General features: G+C 38.4%; 2 protein-coding genes across 2 annotated transcripts in view; one reads left to right on the top strand and one right to left on the bottom strand.

Moving 5' to 3' along the window:
- PDZD8 (PDZ domain containing 8) overlaps positions 1 to 18,120 on the top strand; it is an 80,898-nt gene extending 62,778 nt beyond the window's left edge. The window contains exons 4-5 of the mRNA XM_055346375.1: positions 10,656 to 10,818; positions 14,781 to 18,120. Coding sequence (XP_055202350.1) covers positions 10,656 to 10,818; positions 14,781 to 16,984 — 2,367 coding nt within the window. The 3' untranslated portion in view covers positions 16,985 to 18,120. The remainder of the gene's footprint in view (positions 1 to 10,655; positions 10,819 to 14,780) is intronic.
- Positions 18,121 to 19,949: 1,829 nt separating this feature from the next.
- The window catches only part of SLC18A2 (solute carrier family 18 member A2), a 38,826-nt gene continuing 34,454 nt past the window's right edge, over positions 19,950 to 24,321 (bottom strand). The window contains exon 16 of the mRNA XM_055346376.1: positions 19,950 to 22,659. Within this exon, the coding sequence (XP_055202351.1) occupies positions 22,555 to 22,659 (105 nt within the window). The 3' untranslated portion in view covers positions 19,950 to 22,554. The remainder of the gene's footprint in view (positions 22,660 to 24,321) is intronic.

Genomic DNA, 24,321 nt, shown 5'->3' with positions numbered 1-24,321 from the left:
CTTATTCCACATGTCTTTGAGATTTATCTATGTTGTATGTGCTGTATATAGTAAGCCTTGAAATCAGAGTATAATCCTATATCCCTGTTCTATTTAAGGAAGGGTTTGAATATTCTAGGACCTTTACTTGCCTTTGACTTTGCCTCTCCAGAGGCCTGCAGAGATTTCTGTTCAAATCTGTAGATAAATTTGGGGAGAATTGGCATCTTAACAGTAATGAGTTTTCCAGTCTGTGATCATGGAAACATTCTCCATTTATTTTGGTTTTCTTTCATTTTCCTTTGCAGTGTTTTATAATTTTCAGCATACAGGTCCTACACATCTTTCATTAAATTTTTTTTAATAAATTTATTTTTTATTGGTGTTCAATTTACCAACATACAGAGTAACACCCAGTGCTCATCCTGTCAAGTGCCCCCCCCCCAGTGCCCGTCACCCATTCACCCCCACCCCCCGCCCTCCTCCCCTTCCACCACCCCTAGTTCTTTTCCCAGAGTTAGGAGTCTTTATGTTCTGTCTCCTTTTCTGATATTTCCCACACATTTCTTCTCCCTTCCCTTATATTCCCTTTCACTATTATTTATATTCCCCAAATGAATGAAAACATATGTTTGTCCTTCTCCGATTGCCTTACTTCACTCAGCATAATACCCTCCAGTTCCATCCACGTTGAAGCAAATGGTGGGTATTTGTCATTTCTAATGGCTGAGTAATATTCCATTGTATACATAGACCACATCTTCTTTATCCATTCATCTTTCGATGGACACCGAGGCTCCTTCCACAGTTTGGCTATTGTGGACATGGCTGCTATAAACATCAGGGTGCAGGTGTCCCGGCGTTTCATTGCATCTGAATCTCTGGGGTAAATCCCCAACAGTGCAATTACTGGGTCGTAGGGCAGATCTATTTTTAACTCTTTGAGGAACCTCCACACAGTTCTCCAGAGTGACTGCACCAGTTCCCATTCCCACCAACAGTGTAAGAGTGTTCCCTTTTCTCCGCATCCTCTGCAACATTTGTGGTTTCCTGCCTTGTTAATTTTCCCCATTCTCACTGGTGTGAGGTGGTATCTCATTGTGGTTTGTATTTCCCTGATGGCAAGTGATGCAGAGCATTTTCTCATGTGCGTGTTGGCCATGTCTATGTCTTCCTCTGTGAGATTTCTCTTCATGTCTTTTGCCCATTTCATGATTGGATTGTTTCTTTCTTTGGTGTTGAGTTTAAGAAGTTCTTTATAGATCTTGGAAACTAGCCCTTTATCTGATACGTCATTTGCAAATATCTTCTCCCATTCTGTAGGTTGTCTTTTAGTTTTTTTGACTGTATCCTTTGCTGTGCAAAAGCTTCTTATCTTGATGAAGTTCCAGTAATTCATTTTTGCTTTTGTTTCTTTTGCCTTTGTGGATGTATCTTGCAAGAAGTTACTGTGGCCAAGTTCAAAAAGGGTGTTGCCTGTGTTCTCCTCTAGGATTTTGATGGAATCTTGTCTCACATTTAGATCTTTTATCCATTTTGAGTTTATCTTTGTGTACGGTGAAAGAGAGTGGTCTAGTTTCATTCGTCTGCATGTGGATGTCCAATTTTCCCAGCACCATTTACTGAAGAGACTGTCTTTCTTCCAATGGATAGTCTTTCCTCCTTTATCGGATATTAGTAGACCATAAAGTTGAGGGTCCACTTCTGGGTTCTATATTCTGTTCCATTGATCTATGTGTCTGTTTTTGTGCCAGTACCACACTGTCTTGATGACCACAGCTTTGTAGTACAACCTGAAATCTGGCATTGTGATGCCCCCAGATATGGTTTTCTTTTTTAAAATTCCCCTGGCTATTCGGGGTCTTTTCTGATTCCACACAAATCTTAAAATAATTTGTTCTAACTCTCTGAAGAAAGTCCATGGTATTTTTATAGGGATTGCATTAAACGTGTAAATTGCCCTGGGTAACACTGACATTCTCACAATATTAATTCTGCCAATCCATGAGCATGGAATATTTTTCCATCTCTTTGTGTCTTCCTCAATTTCTTTCAGAAGTGTTCTATAGTTTTTAGGGTATAGATCCTTTACCTCTTTGGTTAGGTTTATTCCTAGGTATCTTATGCTTTTGGGTGCAATTTGTAAATGGGATTGACTCCTTAATTTCTCTTTCTTCAGTCTCATTGTTAGTGTATAGAAATGCCACTGATTTCTGGGCATTGATTTTGTATCCTGCCACGCTACCAAATTGCTGTATGAGTTCTAGCAATCTTGGGGTGGAGGCTTTTGGGTTTTCTATGTGGAGTATCATGTCATCGGCGAAGAGGGAGAGTTTGACTTCTTCTTTGCCAACTTGAATGCCTTTAATGTCTTTTTTGTTGTCTGATTGCTGAGGCTAGGACTTCCAGTACTATGTTGAATAGCAGTGGTGAGAGTGGACATCCCTGTCTTGTTCCTGATCTTAGGGGAAAGGCTCCCATTGCTTCCCCATTGAGAATGATATTTGCTGTGGGCTTTTTGTAGATGGCTTTTAAGATGTCGAGGAATGTTCCCTCTATCCCTACACTCTGAAGAGTTTTGATCAGGAATGGATGCTGTATTTTGTCAAATGCTTTCTCTGCATCTAATGAGAGGATCATATGGTTCTTGGTTTTTCTCTTGCTGATATGATGAATCACATTGATTGTTTTATGAGTGTTGAACCAGCTTTGTGTCCTGGGGATAAATCCTACTTGGTCATGGTGAATAATTTTCTTAATGTACTATTGGATCCTATTGGCTAGTATCTTGTTGAGAATTTTTGCATCCATTTTCATCAGGGATATTGGTCTGTAATTCTCCTTTTTGGTGGGGTCTTTGGTTTTGGAATTAAGGTGATGCTGGCCTCATAGAACGAATTTGGAAGTACTCCATCTCTTTCTATCTTTCCAAACAGCTTTAGTAGAATAGGTATGGTTTCTTCCTTAAACGTTTGATAGAATTCCCCTGGGAAGCCATCTGGCCCTGGACTTTTGTGTCTTGGGAGGTTTTTGATGACTGCTTCAATTTCCTCCCTGGTTATTGGCCTGTTCAGGTTTTCTATTTCTTCCTGTTCCAGTTTTGGTAGTTTGTGGCTTTCCAGGAATACGTCCATTTCTTCTAGATTGCCTAATTTATTGGCGTAGAGCTGTTCATAATATGTTTTTAAAATCGTTTGTATTTCCTTGGTGTTGGTAGTGATCTCTCCTTTCTCATTCATGATTTTATTAATTTGAGTCTTCTCTCTCTTCTTTTTAATAAGGTTGGCTAATGGTTTATCTATCTTATTAATTCTTTCAAAGAACCAACTCCTGGTTCTGTTGATCTGTTCCACAGTTGTTCTGGTCTCGATTTCGTTGAGTTCTGCTCGAATCTTTATTAACTCTATCCTTCTGCTGGGTGTAGGATCTATTTGCTGTTTTTTCTCTAGCTCCTTTATGCGTAAGGTTAGCTTTTGTATTTGAGTTCTTTCCAGTTTTTGAATGGATGCTTGTATTGCGATGTATTTCCCCCTTAGGACTGCTTTTGCTGCGTCCCAAAGATTTTGAATGCTTGTATCTTCATTCTCAGTAGTTTCCATGAATCTTTTTAATTCTTCCTTAATTTCCTGGTTGACCCTTTCATCTTTTAGCAGGATGGTCCTTAACCTCCATGTGTTTGAGGTCCTTCCAAACTTCCTGTTGTGATTTAGTTCTAATTTCAAGGCATTATGGTCTGAGAATATGCAGGCGACGATCCCAGTCTTTTGGTATCAGTTCAGACCCGATTTGTGACCCAGTATGTGGTCTATTCTGGAGAAAGTTCCATGTGCACTTGAGAAGAATGTGTATTCAGTTGAGTTTGGATGTAAAGTTCTGTAGATATCTGTGAAATCCATCTGGTCCAGTGTATCATTTAAAGCTCTCGTTTCTTTGGAGATGTTGTGCTTAGAAGACCTATCGAGTGTAGAAAGTGCTAGATTGAAGTCACCAAGTGTAAGTGTATTATTATCTAAGTATTTCTTCACTTTGGTTATTAATTGATTTATATATTTGTCAGCTCCCAGATTCGGGGCATATATATTGAGGATTGTTAAGTCCTCTTGTTGGATAGATCCTTTAAGTATGATATAGTGTCCCTCTTCATCTCTCACTACAGTCTTCGGGGTAAATTTTAGTTTATCTGATATAAGGATGGCTACCCCTGCTTTCTTTTGAGGACCATTTGAATGGTAAATGGTTCTCCAACCTTTTATTTTCAGGCTGTAGGTGTCCTGCTGTCTAAAATGAGTCTCTTGTAGACAGCAAATAAATGGGTCCTGCTTTTTTATCCAATCTGAAACCCTGCACCTTTTGATGGGGTCATTAAGCCCGTTCACGTTCAGAGTTACTATTGAGACATATGAGTTTAGTGTCACCATGATATCTATTCAGTCCTTGTTTTTGTGGATTGTTCCACTGAACTTCTTCTTAAAGGGGAGTTTTAAGAGTCCCCCTTAAAATTTCTTGCAGAGCTGGTTTGGAGGTCACATATTCTTTCAGTTCCTGCCTGTCTTGGAAGCTCTTTATCTCTCCTTCCATTTTGAATGAGAGCCTTGCTGGATAAAGTATTCTTGGTTGCAAGTTCTTCTCATTTAGGACCCTGAATATATCCTGCCAGCCCTTTCTGGCCTGCCAGGTCTCTGTGGAGAGATCTGCTGTTACCCTAATACCCCTCCCCATAAAAGTCAGGGATTTCTTGTCTCTTGCTGCTTTAAGGATCTTCTCTTTATCTTTGGAATTTGCAAGCTTCACTATTAAATGTCGAGGTGTTGAACGGTTTTTATTGATTTTAGGGGGGATCTCTCTATTTCCTGGATCTGTTTCCCTTCCCAGATTAGGACAGTTTTCAGCTAGGATTTGTTCAAATACATATTCTGGCCCTCTGTCCCTTTCGGCGCCCTCGGGAACCCCAATTAAACGTAGGTTTTTCTTCCTCAGGCTGTCGTTTATTTCCCTTAATCTATCTTCATGGTCTTTTAATTGTTTGTCTCTTTTTTCCTCAGTTTCCCTCTTTGCCATCAACTTGTCTTCTATGTCACTCACTTGTTCTTCCACCTCGTTAACCCTCGTCGTTAGGACTTCTAGTTTGGATTGCATCTCATTCAATTGATTTTTAATTTCTGCCTGATTAGCTCTAAATTCTGCAGTCATGAAGTCTCTTGAGTCCTTTATGCTTTTTTCTAGAGCCACCAGTAGCTGTATAATAGTGCTTCTGAATTGGCTTTCTGACATTGAATTGTAATCCAGATTTTGTAACTCTGTGGGAGAGAGGACTGTTTCTGATTCTTTCTTTTGAGGTGAGGTTTTCCTTCTAGTCATTTTGCTCAGTGCAGAGTGGCCAAAAGCAAGTTGTATTGGGAAAAGGAGAAGAAGAGAGGAGAGAAAGAAGGAAAGAAAAGAGAAAAAGGAAAAAAAAAAGGAAGAAAAAAAAGAAAAGAAAGAAAGGGAAAAAAGGGTGGGGGAAGGAAACAAATCAAAAAGCAAAGAAAAAAAACCAAAAAACAAAAAAACCCAAAAAACTCGGGGGAGTATCTTCTGATTCTGTATACTTTAAGTCCCTTGACTTCCCCTGGAACTTGTCCCTCTAGTTGGTCTTCTGGGGGAGGGGCCTGTTGTGCTGATTTTCAGGTGTTAGCACTTGGGGGAGCTGCTCTGCCCCCTGCCTGGTGCAGGGCTCAGTGTGGGTTGTTTACCCCGTGAGGCCCCAGGAGGAACAACCGCAGTGGTGGCGGCCAGCTCTGGAGCCCTGGATTCAGCTCCCACAGTAACTACAGAGCTCTCGGTCTGCAGGGGCCTGGATGTTCCGGGGGCGGGGCCGCTGATCTGCTCAGCTTCGGGGCAGGAGCGTCCTTGCTGTCCTGGACCCTCCCAGCCTCTGCCTGTCCCGGAGGGAGGCCGGATCCTGGGCTGTGTCCCGGTGCCCTGTGCTCCGGGACCTGTGCTGTTGGATTCGTGCTCCGGGCCGCGCAGCCCTCTCTGGGGCCGCCGCCCGAGCCCCTCTGAGCTGCTCCCGGCTGTGCAGCCCCCTCCGCGGAGCCGCCGCCCGAGCCCCTCTGAGCTGCTCCAGGTCCAGCCATGCGCGCTGCAGCCCTCCAGGGAGCTCCGCGTACTCTCCCTGGCGGCAGGTGTCTGTTACTGTCCCAGGGAGCCTGAGGGCACCCCCGCCCTCCTGGGGTCCTGCTCCAACTCCCTGCGAGGCCTTTCCACCCGGGAAGATTGGTGCAGCTCCTGCTTCTCTGGGACGGAGCTCTCCTGTCCTGGGGACACTCGCCCCGGCCTTAACCCAGGTCCTCTCGGGCCCGTCCCCCTTGGATGCCTTTTGTTTCTTTTTTTTTCCCCCCATCTTCCTACCTTGATAGCGCGAACTCTTCTCACTGTAGCATTCCAGCTGTTCTCTCTTTAAATCTCAGGCCGAATTCATAGATTTTCAGGATAATTTGAAGGTTATATAGGTAATTTGGTGGGGACAGGTGATTTGGAGACCCTACTCTTCCGCCATTTTGCCCCTCCTCCCTCCTATTTCTCTTTTATTAAATTTAACCCTAAATATTTTTATGCTATTGTAAATGAATTTGTAGTCTATGACCTAATTTCACTTATTAGTTCTAATAGTTGTTTTGTAGATTTCATAGGATTATTCATGTATAAGATTATGTTATCTGTAAATGACCTTTTTTTTTCTCCTCTTTCCAGTCTTTATGCCTTCCTTTTTGTTGTGTTATTACCCTGACTGTACCCTCCAGTGTAATACTGAATTGAAATGGTAAAAGCAGAAATCCTTCTTTGTTCCTGATCTTAGGTAGAAAACATTTGAGTATTATGTTACCTGTAGATTTTTGTAGATGCTTATAATCAGGTTTAAGAGTCCCCTTGTATTTTTAGTTTATTCAAGGACTTTGATCATGAGTAGATGTTGGAAGTTTTTTCTTTTGTTTTTGTCTTCTTAATATGGTAAATTATATTGATTCCTGGCTGCTTAAATCAAACTTAAATTCCTGGAAATCAACTCCACTTGGTTCTGATTATTATCCTTTTTATATATTGTTCAGTTGAATTTCCTAAGAAATTTTTTAGGAAATTTTTTATGTGTTTGAACATTAGAATATTAATCTATAGTTATGCTTTCTTGTTTTGTGTTTGTTTGGATTTGGGATAGCATTGGCCTTACATATGATTTGGGAAGATTCTAGGCAAGATTGGTATTATTTCTTCCTTGAGAATTCACCAACAAAGCAGTCTAGACCGGGAGTTTGGGGTTTTTTAGGGGCAAGGAGGGAGATTTATGAATTTTATATATTTAGTTAGATATGGCAGTTTTCAAAATTTCTGTCTTGGGGTTTTGTCATTTGTATCTTTTGAGGAAATTTTTCCAGTGCATCTTTCTAAGTTGTCAACTGTATTGGCATAAAATTGTCCAAAATATGGCCTAATTCTCTTAATGTCTGTAGATTTTATAGTGATAGTCCCTCTTAATTGCTTTTAATAGATGTCTTTTCTTTTTTTCTTTATGAGTCTAGCCTAGAGGGTTATCAGTTTTATTATTTCATTAATCAGCTCTCATGATTGGTTTCTCTATTTTTATATTTCGTTGATTGCTGCTCTTTATTCTTCTAGCTTGAGATTTCTGATTTAAGATAGGAAGTAAGATCACTAATTTTGGATTTTTTGAAAAGCTGAATTCTATCAATTCCTAGTAAACACAGCTTTAGTTGCATCCTACAGATTTTAATAATTTATAATTTCATCATTCCATTCAGAAATGTTTTTCAGTGTTTCTTTTTATTCCTTCTTTGACCATGAATTATTTAGAAATGTATTACTTTACTTTCCAAATATTTGGGGTTTTCCTAGTTATCTTATTTTTAGTTGATTTCTAATTTAATTCCATTCAGAGAACGTATCTTGAATTTCAGTCTTTTAAATTTATTGACACTTGTTTTATGACCTAGCACATCCTGGTGAACTTAACACATGCACTTGAATGTGTGTTTGTCATTATTAGGTATCATGTTCTTTAAATGTCACTTATATCAGGGATGATGTTCAGATCGTCTTTGCTTATTTTTTCCTGGTTATATTGGTTGCTGAGAGAAGGGTGGAGAAACAGGTTACAACTCTGATAGCTGGTCAGGTATGGGAATAATTGCATAGGGACATGCATATGAGGATAGGAGTAATTGTGACCATACTTAAAACCTACCACAGGGTTCATTTTATCTATTATGTTTTTGTATATATTTTAAATTTTCCATAATAAAAATTTCAAAACTAAAACCTCTCAGGGTAATGAGATGTCACATATTTCAGACATATTCATGCAGATGTATAGAAAATATTTAGAATTTCTGTTTTTACCTCATCATTTAAAGAATTGTATTTTGACATGTTTTACAGTACATGGTATATTTAATTTTAAAATGTAGATACATGGGGGGGACAATTATATATTTTTGGCTATTTTGTTTAAAAACAGTTTCATCCCAATGAACATGTCAGTTTTGTTCCAGAAGTCATGATATCATTTGGATAGTCTTGTATAAAGACTTGTAAATTTATGAAGTATAAATTTCACATAAAAATTTTTTGTATGATATTCATTTTTAAATGCTTTGTTTTGTCAGGTTTTTAATTAGGAGGTGTTTTTATAATCTCGCTGTTAGAACTTAAATTTTTAAGTTACTGTTTCAGAGAAGGCTATACCTATAATCCCAAAATTAGGTCAGCACTGTGAGTTTAGAAGGAAACAAAACAATCTTAACAAGAAAAGAGGCAAAAAAAAAAAATAGTATCCTTCATTCAGTTCCCTTCATAAGTTATGAAATCAATAGCATCAGTAGTAAAAAGGGGGACAGGCAGTTATGTACTATCTACACCTATTGTTACTCCTGAAAAACTTACTCTTTTCCATCTGGAATGTTCACTTCAAGAATCATTTGAAATAAGAAAAGCAAAGGGAATAATATGATTGATATATAGAAAATAAGTCAGTTACACAGAACCTATACTGGCTTCAATTCCTTCTCAACCCCATCCACCAACCTCTATTCCATGTTAAGAACAAAGTGTAAATCACGAAGAACACATTCCAGGTGTTTTTAAAATTTGTAGTTCTCAGACTCCTACAATTTAGCTTTTTTGCCCATTTGGTACTATTAACTTTCTCATATTAGAGCATTTTACTTTATAAATTCTTTAGCTTCAGTACTTTGTATATTAAGAATATATTTAGGGGTGCCCGGGTGGCTCAGTTCTTTAAGTGTTTGCCTTCTGCTCAGGTCATGATCTTCAAAGTCAAGCTCACATTGGGCTCCCTGCTCAGTGGGGAGCCTGCTTCTCCCTCTCCCTGCTGCTCCCCTGCTTGCGTTCTTCTTCTGTCAAATAAATAAAATCTTTTAAAAATGAAAGAATATGTTTGTGAATCTGAAAGAATGTATTCTTAAGGGGTTTTTTAAAAGAACCACTATTAACATTATAAGGTGATTATTTACCATATCATAAGACAATTAAACAAATGTTTTTTGGAGGCTTAAACACATATGTTTTTTGGAAAGGTTGTTCTTTGTTCGTAAACCTTTAGATAATCAAAAACTTAACTACATTTCCCATTTCTTGAGCATAATGTGATTAAGATTTTCCTTAATCTAAAAGCAACTTTACAAAATCTAGTAACATATTTAAAAAACAATGCCCAGTTAGGTCTCTTTTACTGGTCAACACCATTAGGTTGGAGAATTGAATTTCTGGTTTTTAAAGTGGGGTTTATTTATTAAAGCAGTACAGACAGTGATATATTTGGATATTAGCAGGTTATTTGGCAGTCCATCATGAGACCTCTTGAAGACCAGAACTAAGAAACATAGGCTGAATGATAATACAATTAGACTGATTTGTAATTTATTTAACTCAATTAACACAGATTGAATTCTTGTCATCTAGAAGGATATAGCATTCGGTCCTTTTTTTTTTTTTTAAGCAGTAATTTAAATGAGGACATAACATGTTGTATTGTCTTTCTAGTTCACAGACGTGAATCTGGGACACATATTCTGATAAATAAGGTGACATTTGTTTAGAAAAATGATGTTGATAAGTTAGAAAAGGATCTCATTAATAAGATACCTGTTACTAAACAAATGTAAACTCTTTTCCTTTGTCCCCCCAGAAAGATAATTTAATAATACATCATAAAAAAGAGGTTCCAAAGCACATATAATGACGTAGAACGTATTTCCCATTATATTTCAGAAAAGCAAGATTCAGAATTATATTCATAATGGGATCTCAATTTTGTGTTAAAATATATATATTAGAAAGTATACAACAATTCTGGATGGTATGCTTAGGAGAAGTTTTCCAAAAGGAAATTTTGGAAAAAGGAAAAATTTTGCCTATTTTCCAAATTTTCTACAGTGAGTCTAGAGACACATTGGAGATAAAGTGTTTAATGTTTTTGAACCACAAATTTGCAGTCTGTGCATGTTAACTTATATTGTCACAATAAAGATCTCCTCTTTTATTTGTCTCTAAAAATAGTCGCCTTGGTATAAAAGTCAGCCTCAGCTACAGAGGACTAATATTTTCTCACTCCTCTATCATGAATCCATTTACTGTTTTCATTTTTTTCTCTTTTATCAAAGGTTGAATTAATAAAGGGGAATTTACAAAGTGTCGGACTTACACTTCGTCTTGTCCAGTCAACTGACGGGTACGCTGGGCATGTCATAATTGAGACTGTGGCCCCAAACTCGCCTGCTGCACTTGCAGATCTTCAACGGGGAGACCGGCTGATTGCTATTGGAGGTAATTATGCTAATACATGATACACTTTACATTTATGGAAAAATTAGAGAGCAAATGTGGGAGTTTTCCTTATCTCATTCTTTCTGTGAGCACATGTTACTTTTATAATGAAAAGAGAATAACTTTATTAAAAATAAAAATATGAAGGAACCCTTAATTTAAAACACCAATGCCATTTTAGTCCTGATGTATAAATCTTTAAAATACTTCATCTTTAGGCCACTCTTTGGTAAACTTCTCTAATTTTCCTTTCTGTCCCACCTTTTTTTCCTCTAGTATGGAAGAAAGGGCAGGTCAGTAGTTCCTTCTGTATAACTACCACCATAACTAGTCTGGCCCTAAAATTGATGGTATTAGCACTATGACATAGGACTAGATAATGAGCATGAGAGGGACTAATATTTTTTGTCGAAGGGGGCATACTTGAACTGTCCTGTGGCCCCATATTGATGGCTCTGTATTGTCCCTGATCGGCCAGCCATTTATTAATATGCAGTCATTAGGATACAGCCCAAATCACTATTGCTGGTGGAAGAATGTGTCACCTGCATGCCTTCCTATCAGTTGGATTGATAACTACATAAACTCTGTTGATAGGCAGATTATTTGCTTGGATATTTATGAATAAGCAGTAGGACTCCCTATAAGCACCAATGGGGAAAAAGTCCAAACCTTTGCAGACCTTTGTAGTACCTGGCACCCCCTTCTAGACTTGTCAAGAGATTTATTGAATACATGGTTGGTCATGGCTGAGCTTCCAAAGACAATGTGGTATATTCTCTCACAGCTAAGATAATAAATAACAAGGTAGATCAGTTCCTAAAGTACAGAGTTTTTCCTTAGTTACATGTTAAACTTTTGATTCAAACCCTCATGACAGTAAAATAATGAAAATAATTTAGTGCACACTTAGAAGCCCAACTAAGTCCTTATTTTTACATGGAAATCCCTCTGATATGTCATAGTGCTTCTCAAACCTTCTTATGTATTCTAGTCACCCAGACATGGTGATGAAATATGGATTCTATTTCAGTAGACCTGGACCGAGGCCCAAGATTCTGCATTTCTCACAAGCCCCCAGTGCTGCTGCTGTTCATAGATACTTAGGATAGCATACCCATGAAATAGACCACCTCTGTTACATGGTTTTTTAACATAAACATAGCAGTTACTCTCCCTCAACTAAATACTATAATTCAGTATAAATTTTTTATATCTACACGTACTCTTGTTCTGGTTTCACCTACAGGATATAATTTTTTTCTTTTTTATGTTGTTTTATGAATTTTTTTGTTTTCAGTTACATGTGTAGTAAATATTCTCAAAAATAGATATTCCCCCCAAAAAAAGCATAATAAATGTCTACAGAGTGGAAAAAGTAAAGGTCACCACTTTGAGGCTAACATTTATAAAAACAAAATATTTACTGAGATAACGGACAAATACATATTTATTTTTATAGCTGTAATTTGTTTATATGGGTGTATAATTTTTTAAATAATCCGTAATGAGATTGGCGGTAGCTGAAATAAGATTGACAAAATGCTTAATATATTTGAAGCTCAATGATGGAATTAATTTTTCTATTTCCTCTACTTTTGTGTTTATTTGTAACATTGCAAAGAAAAGGAATCCACATTTGGCCAACTAGCCCTAAGAAAGACAGTGATGGTCTCCACAAAGCTCCTGGTGATTAGGGAAGAGATGAAGGCAGGTGTTAAGTCCCAAAGAATGAATTTAGATTGAGTTGAAGTTTTCCCTACTACAGCTCAGTAGACGGACTTATTTTTCATTTGTACATATGTCAGACTATAATTTTGCTGGAATATAGTGTGGCTAGAGGGAAAGAGCAGGCTGGATGAATCATGGAGAGAGCCACATTAGAAAGCTCTGGCTTTCAGTGTAATGAGTTTGTACACTAAAGGTTTTCAAGTCAAAGCTTTAGGAAAACTGGGGAGCAGTATGTTTGGTGATTAAAACAGGGAAGGTCTGAGGGGTCACAGCAAGGTGCTGTTGATTCTTGTAATTGAAGCCAATGACCAGGTGGATCGGAACATGAGAGGAAAAGGACTTAAAACTCTGATAGAACAAAGAGCTGCTTAGATCTGGGGGTCAGCGGTCTCTGGGGTGCAAATTGGGTTAATTGGGAGGATGGCAAGTTAATTCACATAGTGAGGGCCAGAGAGTGAAGCTCAGAGATGGGTCTTAACTACGCTGAATTTGTTAGGTTGAAGAAACATCTTAAGTGCTGATCTTGGGAAGTAGTTATGGATGTAGGACTAGGATGAAGAAGAGGTGAAACCAACCAAAGAAAACATTGAACATTGCTGCCACTGAGGTGGATGTGATCCAGGCAGAGAGCAAAAAGGGAGAGAATTACAAGAACAGGACATACAAAACCATGAGGACGTTTGCATACAAGGAGCAGATATAGGTGGAGAAAAAGGAGAGGTGGTCAGAACCAAATTAGTACAGTGTTGTGAAAACCTAGAAAAAGGCTTTAAAGGGGAAGAAGGAAGAGAATAAAAATATGAGCCAGGATAGCTTATGGAGCAAAGTCCTGAAGGAGATGGGGGAGTAGGATCCAAAATACAAGCAAAAGGCTACTTCATCCTGAGATAGGTTCATACTAAAAATGGTTGGCCAGGAGGAAAGTGGTGGCTGCTTGGTGATCTCTTCAGTCAATAAGGACATATCACCTGCAGAATAAAAGCCAGTAGGGAGGATAGGCTTCAGGGGAACAGGGAGTTTTTGAAGCTGGGGTTTTGGAGACTTAGTTGTTTAGAGACCAGAAATAATTCAGAAGAATGCTCCTGCAGCATTGAATGCCTTTCTGAAGATGGTCAGCACTAGATCCCCGTGGTACTCCCAGGAGCAGAAAAGCGAGATGGGGCTAGCAAGCTGGGATCAGAAAGCCAGTTAGACACATGAGGAAAAAGGGCCAGGGCAAAAGAATCTGAAATCTTGATGTGAACATCAGTGAAATCTTGAGACTAAAGTTGGGGAGAAAATCAAGTGATATCAGACCAGGAATAATTGGGCCTGGAAACTACCACAAAACAACCAGTTAGCAGAAAGCATTGTGCAAAGTGGGAAATAGACTATGAGCAGGGATGAATTGTGAGTAAAAGACCTTGGTGGAGAGAATTGTAAGTGATAACCAAGTCTAAAGCATGATCTTGCCTTAACCACTGAGGTAGCAGAAGATAAACGTTGAGGAACTCTGAAGTCAGTTGGGGAGATGGGGCTGATGTTTCTCTGATTGACTGATTGACTTAGACCTTTGGAAAGCAGAGACCCTTTCTTACCTTTTTCTAAGTCCTACAGAAAGGGATGGCTTGGGTAAGGACTGTTTGGGGAGGGGTGAGGAGCAGGCAGGAAACAAATAGAGCCTATAAAGATAACACTTAGAGTCTCTCTGGAAGACTCCACCAGAAACTGCTAGCTTGGATTGCCTCAGGGAAGGGACTGTGTGGTTGGGAAATAGGGGTGGAAGGGAGATTTTACACTCTATATTTTTCTGTACCTTTTGAATTTCACACTGTGTTAATGTAGCCACCTATTAGAACATTATAAAATGAAAAATAAGCTGTTATTATTGATGCAGATAGTAACCAGCTTTAAATTGCTGTGTAAAGCAATTTATGCTTTCCTTGTTCTTTCTGATCCTGATAAAAGGATTAGTTTGATGAGTAGGGCTAATAAAAAAAATATGTAAAAGAGTCCACTATTTATAATACAGTCCCACTATTTATAATACAGTATTTTGCTAAGTTTACTTCAAGCATCAGCCTCTGAATTTGATCATTCACCACATTTCTGTATTGCTTTTCCATAATCATGAACTAATGGCAGTTACATTCAGCAAATTCAGGTGATTTTCATGGCAGTTACATTCAGCAAATTCAAGTGATTTTTCATGGCAGTACTTCACATGTTTTTCCTCTTAAAACCTTCAACAGGTGTGAAAATCACATCTACCCTACAAGTGTTAAAGCTGATCAAGCAGGCCGGGGACCGGGTCCTGGTGTATTATGAGAGGCCTGTCGGCCAGAGCAATCAAGGTGCAGCGCTGCAAGATAATTTTGGACAGTTGGAAGAAAACTTTCTATCAAGCTCATGCCAACCAAACTATGAAGAAGAAAGCACTGGGTTGGCAGTAGATGCTGAAAATAGAGATTTGGATTCTGAATTTGAAGACCTGGCAAGTGATGTAAGAACACAGAATGAGCTCAAAGACGAGGTTCCATCAGTAAGTCACAGCCCCAAACGTACACCAACAACACTTTCTGTTAAACCCCTTGGAACAATATCACCAGTTTTAAACCGTAAATTAGTTGTAGGAAGTCACCTACCACCACCAAAACCTCCATGTAAAGAGGGAAATAAACCCTTGGCCCTAAAAGCTTCTGAGATAACAGATCCAACACAAGTGTCAAAACCCACCCAAGGATCCACTTTCAAACCACCCGTGCCACCACGACCACAAGTGAAAGTTCCTTTGCCTTCTGTTGATCCCCCAAATCAGACAGAACCAGATGTTCTCACTGAAAAGCCAGAAAAGGTGCTGCCTCCTCCTCCTGCAGATAAACCTGCTGAAAAGCAAGCAAAAACTATGGATCACACAGAAGATGTAGCTGCATCTAAGCAATTTTTAGCAAAGCAAGAAGTAACAAGAGATTTTACTTCAGAAAGTTCCTGCCCTCCTAAGGATGGTTCGGATGACCCTCAAACATGGGAATCCTCAGAAATTCCTTACCGTAATAAGCTAGGAAAATGGACAAGAGCCAGAGCAACCTGTTTCTTTGACATAGAAGCCTGCCACAGATACTTAAACATTGCATTGTGGTGCAGAGATCCTTTCAAGTTAGGGGGTCTTATCTGTTTGGGGCATGTTAGCTTAAAACTTGAAGAGGTGGCTTTAGGATGCCTGGCTACATCAAACATGGAATACTTTTCAAAATTCAGATTGGAAGCCCCATCACCTAAGGCAATGGTCACAAGAACCGCACTACGCAATCTGAGTATGCAGAAGGGATTCAATGACAAATTTTGCTTTGGTGACATTACCATTCACTTCAAATATTTGAAAGAAGGAGAACCAGACCACCATGTAGTTACTAACGTAGAGAAAGAAAAAGAACTCCATTTGGTCGAAGAGGTTTCTGCCCTACCTAAAGAGGAGCATTTTGTTGGACAGATGGGTTTAACAGAAAATAAACATAGTTTCCAGGATACTCAGTTCCAGAACCCAACTTGGTGTGATTACTGTAAGAAAAAAGTGTGGACTAAAGCTGCTTCCCAGTGTATGTTCTGTGCTTATGTTTGCCATAAAAAATGTCAGGAAAAGTGTCTAGCGGAGACTCCTCTCTGTGGAGCAACTGATAGGCGGATAGACCGGACCCTGAAAAACCTCAGGCTGGAAGGACAAGAAACCTTCTTAGGCCTGCCTCCTCGTGTTGATGCTGAAGCTAGCAAGTCCGTCAATAAAACAACAGGTTTGACAAGACACATTATCAACACAAGCTCTCGTTTGTTAAATTTGCGCCAAGTCTCTAAAACTCGCCTTTCTGAACCAGGAACTGATCTAGTGGAACCTTCACCAAAACACACACCCAACACATCCGACAATGAAGGCAGTGACACAGAAGTCTGTGGTCCAAACAGTCCTTCTAAACGAGGAAACAACACAGGAATAAAGTTGGTGAGAAAGGAGGGTGGTCTGGATGACAGCGTTTTCATTGCAGTTAAAGAAATTGGCCGTGATCTGTACAGGGGCCTGCCTACAGAGGAGAGGATCCAGAAACTAGAGTTCATGCTGGATAAACTGCAGAATGAAATTGACCAGGAGCTGGAACATAATAATTCCCTTGTTAGAGAAGAAAAAGAAACAACTGAATCAAGGAAAAAATCCCTTCTTTCTGCTGCTTTATCTAAATCAGGTGAAAGACTACAAGCTCTAACACTTCTCATGATCCACTACAGAGCAGGCATTGAAGATCTTGAATCTTTAGAAAGTCTGTCTTTAGACCAGCACTCAAAAAAAATAAGCAAGTACACAGATGATACAGAAGAAGATCTTGATAATGAGATAACCCAACTAATAGACTCCCAGCCATTCAGCAGCATATCAGAGGATTTGTTTGGCCCATCTGAGTCTGTTTAACAAACCGCTGATTTAAACTTTCGAGTGGTTGGGGGAAAGTTGCATCTTAAGTACCATGTGTAAGCCCTCTTCTAATGCACTTCAGCCTGCTTCTCCACAGCAATTTGCTTGTGTAAGAACAAGAGTGAAAAAGGTTGTTTTTTGGGAAAAACATGACCAGCTCACTAAATTGGTTGTTTCAGATTGCGTTTATAGCTATGCTTTTTTGGGTTTATACTGGGAATTTATTTTTACTAATTTATTTTTAACTTTTTCTAATTATGTAATTATGTAAGCTAACTTTTCATGTTTATGTACGTGTGATGTCTCATTGTGTTATTTTCCTTCATCTTAGTTTTTGAATGAGTGTTAAATAGGATACTGTCCAAATTCTTGAAGATTTTCATTTCCATCACGGTTATAACAAGTTTGCTGCATGCCCAAATCGACAACAGCAATCATTGAGGGAACAGGTTTTGAGTCTTTGTGTTAGGAAGTTTGTCATCTCTACTTGCTTGAGATTTTTGTTATTTTGGGGTTTGGGGGCGGTTTTTTTGTTTTTGCCAAATGTAACATAAAAGCAGATGCTGCGGCTTTAGTCAGTTACACTGATTTAGTAAAAAAAAAAAAAGTTACATATAGTGCTTGCTTTCTATCCTTCTGTGAATTTTTTTCTAGTTTTTGTGCAGTTTTAGTGAGAATACAGTTATTAATTTGAAGAGGTTGCATTGAAAAAATGTAATAGGGAATAGAGAATGCAGTTGGTCAGTTTTGTAGAGAAGATTACTAAAAACACAGTAACCAGTAGGATTTTGAAAGATAATCTTTCGATATGTTGATGCTTTCTCCTTTTAAATGGAAGTTCTGAATATTTATGATTTTCATCTTCAGTTCTCCCATGGGAAATAAAGCATGTCAAGGATAGAGTTTCAGAGAACTGTTCTTAAAATGGCCGTGTTGATAACTGGGTTTGGCTCTTTTGTTTTAGGAACATATTCATGCAGGAGGGTGTTATGAAAGAAAGGAATCATGCAGGATAGATTTATTGCTTTTCTGACATGCTGCCCGTTGAAGGAATGGTGGTCATTCTGAACACTTCTGTAGTTCAGATAGTCTTTTGTTTAAAAAAAAGAAAATAAAAATTAACAGTATAGATACATAGGAATTGGCATCAGTTCTTTGATAATGAAGATCTGTTCTGATACTCCGTCCATTGTATGGACGCCAGGAACACATGACTGAGGGAAAACATGAGAGCATGACCTCTGTGTTGGTATACCATACAAGTTTTGGCCTTTTACATGTCTATTTTCCTTTTGTAGGTAACTGCTATGATAATTGACATATAGTAAAGACTGATATGAATTTAAAGCTAGGTGGGACAGTTTTGATGGACAGCAGAAAGAAGCATAGTAGAAGAGTAAGGGTTCCAGCCCAGGTCTACAGCCCAGGACTCCAGACAAGAGCTTAAGATCAAGCTCTTCCACTGGCCATTAATGAACTCTGTAACCACAAGAGGGTTCCGTGCTGCAGTCTCCCCAGCTCCAAAGTAGGAATAAACAATACTCTAACTACCTCACAGGATTGTTGTGAGGAGAAAACAGAACTGCGAAAGTGCTCTAAACAGTCAAAAGCTATTCAAAAAAGGTATGACTCATATGGGTGGGGGGGACAAAAACAATTTTGAGGGCAGAAAAGTTATTCCACTTTGAAAATCAATAGCCAGTTCTCATTCTTGCTGTTTTATTGGGTGAAATATTAGGAAGAACCTTTATTGGCCAAGTTGATAACAAAACTATCTGTGTATCCCCTTTTTTTGTTGCTAAGCATGCTTGCATTTTAAAAGAACACTGCTGTAGAAGTCTTTATATACCAACTTCTCTGAAAGCTAAAAAAAAAGTTCTGTAACATGCTTGAAACAATCTGCCCAATGGAATAACCAACTTTTATCTTATGAAAAATAACTTACCAATGATGACCTGGAAGGCCAGTGTCTGTAAGTGGCTGGTGTGTATGGATGGATGACACCACAGAAGTTTTAGTGACATCCAAGCATGCTGCTGAAACCGATGCATTTGAAAGAGCTGCAGAAATAATGCAAAATTTTGGTTTCTTAAAAATCTACTCCTGTTTTAAAAGTATTTAACTCTGTAGAACCACAATTATGAAAAGCTCAGTAATGCTGCTAATGATATTTGTAAAATCTACCTTTAATGTAGTGCAATATTTTTATATCTACTGGGACAGGCAGTAGAGGCATCACAGTTGTGCTTTAGTGCAGGGGAGGGGGGAAATCACTCCAAACAGCCTAGGGGATAGTGAGGTGTAAGGCTTCCATGAAAACAGTTGTATTCTATTACATTCCTGATGTAATCTTGCTGCCATGCTATGTTATCGATAGCTAAAAAATAATAAAAAAAACTACCACAGAAAACAAGAATATCTTCATTTACTGACATCTGAAAGAGGTGATGGCTGCATCTCTCTGGAATTACTGCCTGGTTGAATTTGGCAATCAGGCTCTTCACAAAATGCCCTTTTGCTAAACAAAATTGCTATTTTGAAATTTGCCTAAAAGCATTAAGTTCTGGTTTTATGGTTGTTTTTGTAAGCTGTGAAATATCAGATGTATGGATTGGCCCTGCTATTTATTAGGAATTAGACTGCTTTCTGTATTTCTGGTATTTAGGTGAAGAACTAGGTTAGACAATCAAGCTGAACAACATTTTGGCATTATTTTGATAGCAGAATTAATATGCTACATTTCCTAATATCAAGCCCTGTACTCTTGAGTATCAGAGTATCTGAGATCCTATTGGCCATTTTATGATTTTGAGAGAGAAAAAAAAAGCTGAAAATTGGAGGGTACGGTCAAGTTCTAAATTTATCTGGATTTTTTGAAAGGCAGTTTGAAAATAACTTGGCTATTGCTTATAAAGATAAGATTTTAATTTCCCTAAAAGTGAATAAATTTAAAATCACTTTAATTTAAAAATGTATTGTCTTTCTTTCTAAATTGAGATAATAGCTTTCCTTTAATTAAAAGGGTTGGGGAAGGTTTAGAGTCCCTCTGAGTAAAACTGCCATTCTTTCTCACACCTGTGAATCTCATGCCTGAAAGTACACACCCTGAGTTGTGTAGATTCCAGGGCCCTGTGGGCTCACCTTGTGGAAGAGCTTAGTTACTTCTGTCAGATAGAGTTATTTGTTCACAACACTCAGGAAAACAGTCTAACTTTAGAAATGCAAGAATAACTTACTGGGCTTTTCCACATTGACACCATGGGACTAGTTACAGATTTCAATTTAAAGCCAAAAAGTAGGGTTCAGACTAACCTGAATTTTACCTGATGCCTGCAAGCAGAGAAGAATAGTTTTTAATTAGATATTCACAGTCAAAACAATACCTCATGCATGTTATTCCAATGATCATGTCTGGCTTATAAAGGAATACAAACAGGCACAGTAGTGTTCAGAAGATTTATTAAGGAAACTGGCTAAAACATGTATGCACATACACTTAGCAGTTGAAAGAATTGAATATTCTTTGCTACCTCATTAATGTTTTTGTATCTATTTTGGTAGGTACAAACATAACCCACCACTGCTCAAGAAAACATTCAGGGAGCTGTATGTTCACAGTTCTGATACACACATTAAAAGAAAAAAAAAAAGCCTCACTTCACAGTCTTGCTAACCTCAGAATATTAGTCATATAAAAGACCTTGCAATTTTTTTCCCTCTCAAATAAAGATACTTTTGCTCCCAAAACAGTTCTGAAAAACTCACGTCTTTTTATGTTCTCTCTAGAGATCAACAGTGGGCATGCCTCTACCAGTCATTCTTGAAGAACTGAAGCCTTAAAGGCAAGAATGAAATTAGAATAAATCATTCAGTATTGTATACTGGTCAGGGGGAGCCATGAACCCTCTAAGAGAATTGATCTGTAGCACGTTCTTTAAGGGTCTCCCCAGTGGGAATAGAAAACAGTCCTGCCGTCATACATTAGCCATATGAGAGTGCTTCTAGAGACATCTTACAAAGTCACAGATTTGTGTAAATTGCCCAGTGCAAATATGTGAGTAGGAAACTTCCTTTCTTCCACCACGCTGCACTTGAAAGCCAGATTTCAAATCCTTCAAAGCCCCACATAAAATTTCATAAAGCAAATGGAAACCAAGTACTAGCTAGTCTAAAGTTCTTTGCTTCTTGTCCAAGTTAACAGAAACACAATTTTAACAAAGTACAGACATTAGGTAATTTTTGTTGATTGCAAAGCTACAGAATTAACAAGTATTAACAAATATCTGAGACATTCTACACTATCTGCACACTCCAATCACATCTCATACAAAACCTGATGTCAACGGACAGTGCTAACACAGTATTTGCTGTTAAATTGAAAAGGCACGTCAATGTTGTCATGCTTAGAAAAACCACATTACACAGCACTAGATGATATAATAATAGACAGATCTAGATGTTTCTAGGATTTTTCTGAAAGGGAATGTGTCCTGACCTATTATTTTTACCTGTTTTCCTAATGTAATTCAAGATAATTTCATTCCTCCTCTCATCTTAAAATTTGTTTTCACATTGATGTGAACAACCTTCAGAAGTCTAAAAAATAATAATTGCAATTCAAAATGTAATAGGTTCCTAGAGAACACTTGGATGACCTCATAACAGGTCAAGAATGTAGTCTAATTTTTTTGACATAGCAGCTATTAGCCTTTTAAATTTCTAAAAGTTGATGGTATAAGGTGTTATCTACCCTCAATTTTCTTTCATCTAAGACAAGTATATATTTTAAAGGGAACACTAGTTCATAACATACTTTGGGTGCTTTTTCTCTGCTTTCAGAACATTTACTATTTTTTCCTATTGGCTTTAGTGTCTGCTGCCAACCACATGACCTGTAAACATATAATTTATAACCATCTGTTTCCAGGTAGATGATTCCGTAGAAAATTAATGCCAGCTACGATTTATGGGTAAGTCCAAAAAATGACGGCTCAAGTTCCTGTCCTCTGTCTTTGAGATAACTAGCCTTTAGCTCATAAATATATTGATAGTAATTACAAGTTAACCCCACTCAATGTCACTACATCATATGCTGTCTTATTTAATTCTATTTTTCAGACTTCCTTCTAGTTTCTCAGCGTTGGAAGTGTCTCGGAGATAATGTGTGCTTTAATTTTAAACACTCATTACCAGTATTCAGAAAAAAATATAAGATTTTTTTGCCCAAGTGTTCATGAATGTAAGTTTTTTAAAAATTATATTTGATTTGGATTCAAATATTTATAGATTTACACTATATCTATTTCGTCAAAATATATTGTATAATATTTAATAAAATCAAATACATAAAATAAAGTTTTCAACACTATTTATACAAACCCCTAGAAAAGCTGCTTTTTCTTTATAAGGCTGTTGGCAATCAATCACAACCACGGAGAAGACTGAATAACCTCTGGTTGTTTTGCTTTCACCAGGGGTGAATGGTATGACTAAGACAGTTCTGGAGGAGTCATTTCACCGGAAACACGGTTTTATACAATTAAATACTTTGATGACTTTTGAGGATCTCAGTCACTTTCAGATTCTTCATCATCACCGATTGGATATGACTGGATATTATTCTGGGTGTACATTTTGGTCTTAATGGGGCAGTTGTGATCCATGAGAATAGCCTGGAAGAGAGCAAAGTGCAGATACATTAACCCTGTTTCACAAAGATAAAATAACCTACTATTTTCAAGGATTACTAGAGTTGGAAAGCTATAGATAATGCCACCCACTGTCAACCAGTCCGGTGCAACTGCCAGGTGCCTGCGGTGCAACTGCCAGGTGTCTGTCCCAGAAGCCCTGGAGTTCCACATTCCACAGTCTGTGAGGATTCCAGATAACAGAAGGTAGTATAGAAGGGGGTCTCTGCCAGGGAGACCCCATCATGTAGTCCAGTTAGGGCAACTTGTAAGCTATGAGGCGAGGGCTATGCAGGCTACATTTAGGAAGAGTTCTATTTAGCATCTTGGAATTGGGATGGAGGAGGGGGTCCTGGAGGTCACCCAGTCCAACTGCTGCTCACGGTTTTCACAGTGGCAACACCCTTAATAAGATGAACTACACCCTTAACGAGATGAACTTCTGTTGGAAATGGACCTGAGGATAACTCCCTCCATTGTTTCTATATCTGGAGCCAGTTCCAATTCCAGGCATTTTCACAAAGACCATTGCCACGGCCCCTTAAGTTTTCCTACACTAAACGTCACGTCTTTTCATAAGTGGCATTTCCACAGCACCTCTCCCTAAATCCTAAATGTCTTCCCCTAGCTCAAATTTAGAATTTAAAACCACCCAACTCTTAGGAACGTAAAAATCTTGTGTCTTCTCGTTACTGAAAACTAAACAGTCCATTTTTCCTCAATTGATAAACATCCTCAAAAAATACTTGTAATCATTACTCCTCTTGAAAAATGTGCAGACCAAGCATGCTGTCTGCAAATACAGCAGCCTCTTATCATGCCAGGACCACGCAGAGGGTTCTTGCTGCAATACCCCAGCTTCATGAGAACTCTATGTGGGAGGCTGATAACTGTCTGTGTAGGCACAGAGGTTAAACAACATGGCCATGGGCATACAGCTAAAATGGGGCAGAGATGTGCCAGCCAGCCTTATGCCAAAGTCGGTTCCCACACTGCTCCGTGGTAGAGGCAGAGGGATACAAAACACCATACAACAGGACACTGGTACAACTAAAGGAGATTCTCCTATGAGGTGTGTCTTTTGGAGTTTCCGCTACATAAACTATTCCCCCGATACCTTTTAGTGCAGTGTGAAAATCTACATGGAAACCTTTATCTGTTAAAATTTATCTTATGTTAACCTCTTACAACCTATCTTGGTGTTTGTCAGTTACTCCCCGCCCAGGTCTTGTCCCACACATTTGATAACTTCTCTGACTCCATTCAGTGCTAACCCATTTATCGCTTACCGAGAAATTCTAAAATCTGTTTGGGTGATATGTTAAGATAACGACTTCCTTGACCCTCTAAGTCAGGCTGTCAGCTCAACTTGTCAGCTGCAAATTTAACTTTTTTTTTTAAATGCTTTGTGCCAAGTGAATTAATATATGTATTTAATAAAGAGCTCAATTTCTAAAACTCAATAACTGAGGCAACAGATGCTGTACACCAGGACCATTCTCCCCATATGGATGTGTCCTTGATACACAAAAGGTTTAACCCCCAAAGAGCTCAACGTCTTACCTCCCCAGGGTAGTGATCCTCAAAGAAACAGGAATCACTGGGGGGAGGGAAGTTAAACATGAAATCCCAGGCCCCTAACCTTTC

The sequence above is a fragment of the Nyctereutes procyonoides genome, unplaced genomic scaffold, assembly GCF_905146905.1.
Source record: "Nyctereutes procyonoides isolate TBG_1078 unplaced genomic scaffold, NYPRO_anot_genome, whole genome shotgun sequence".
In the NCBI taxonomy this organism is placed as follows: domain Eukaryota; kingdom Metazoa; phylum Chordata; class Mammalia; order Carnivora; family Canidae; genus Nyctereutes; species Nyctereutes procyonoides.
This window is presented reverse-complemented; position numbering and strand designations above follow the sequence as displayed.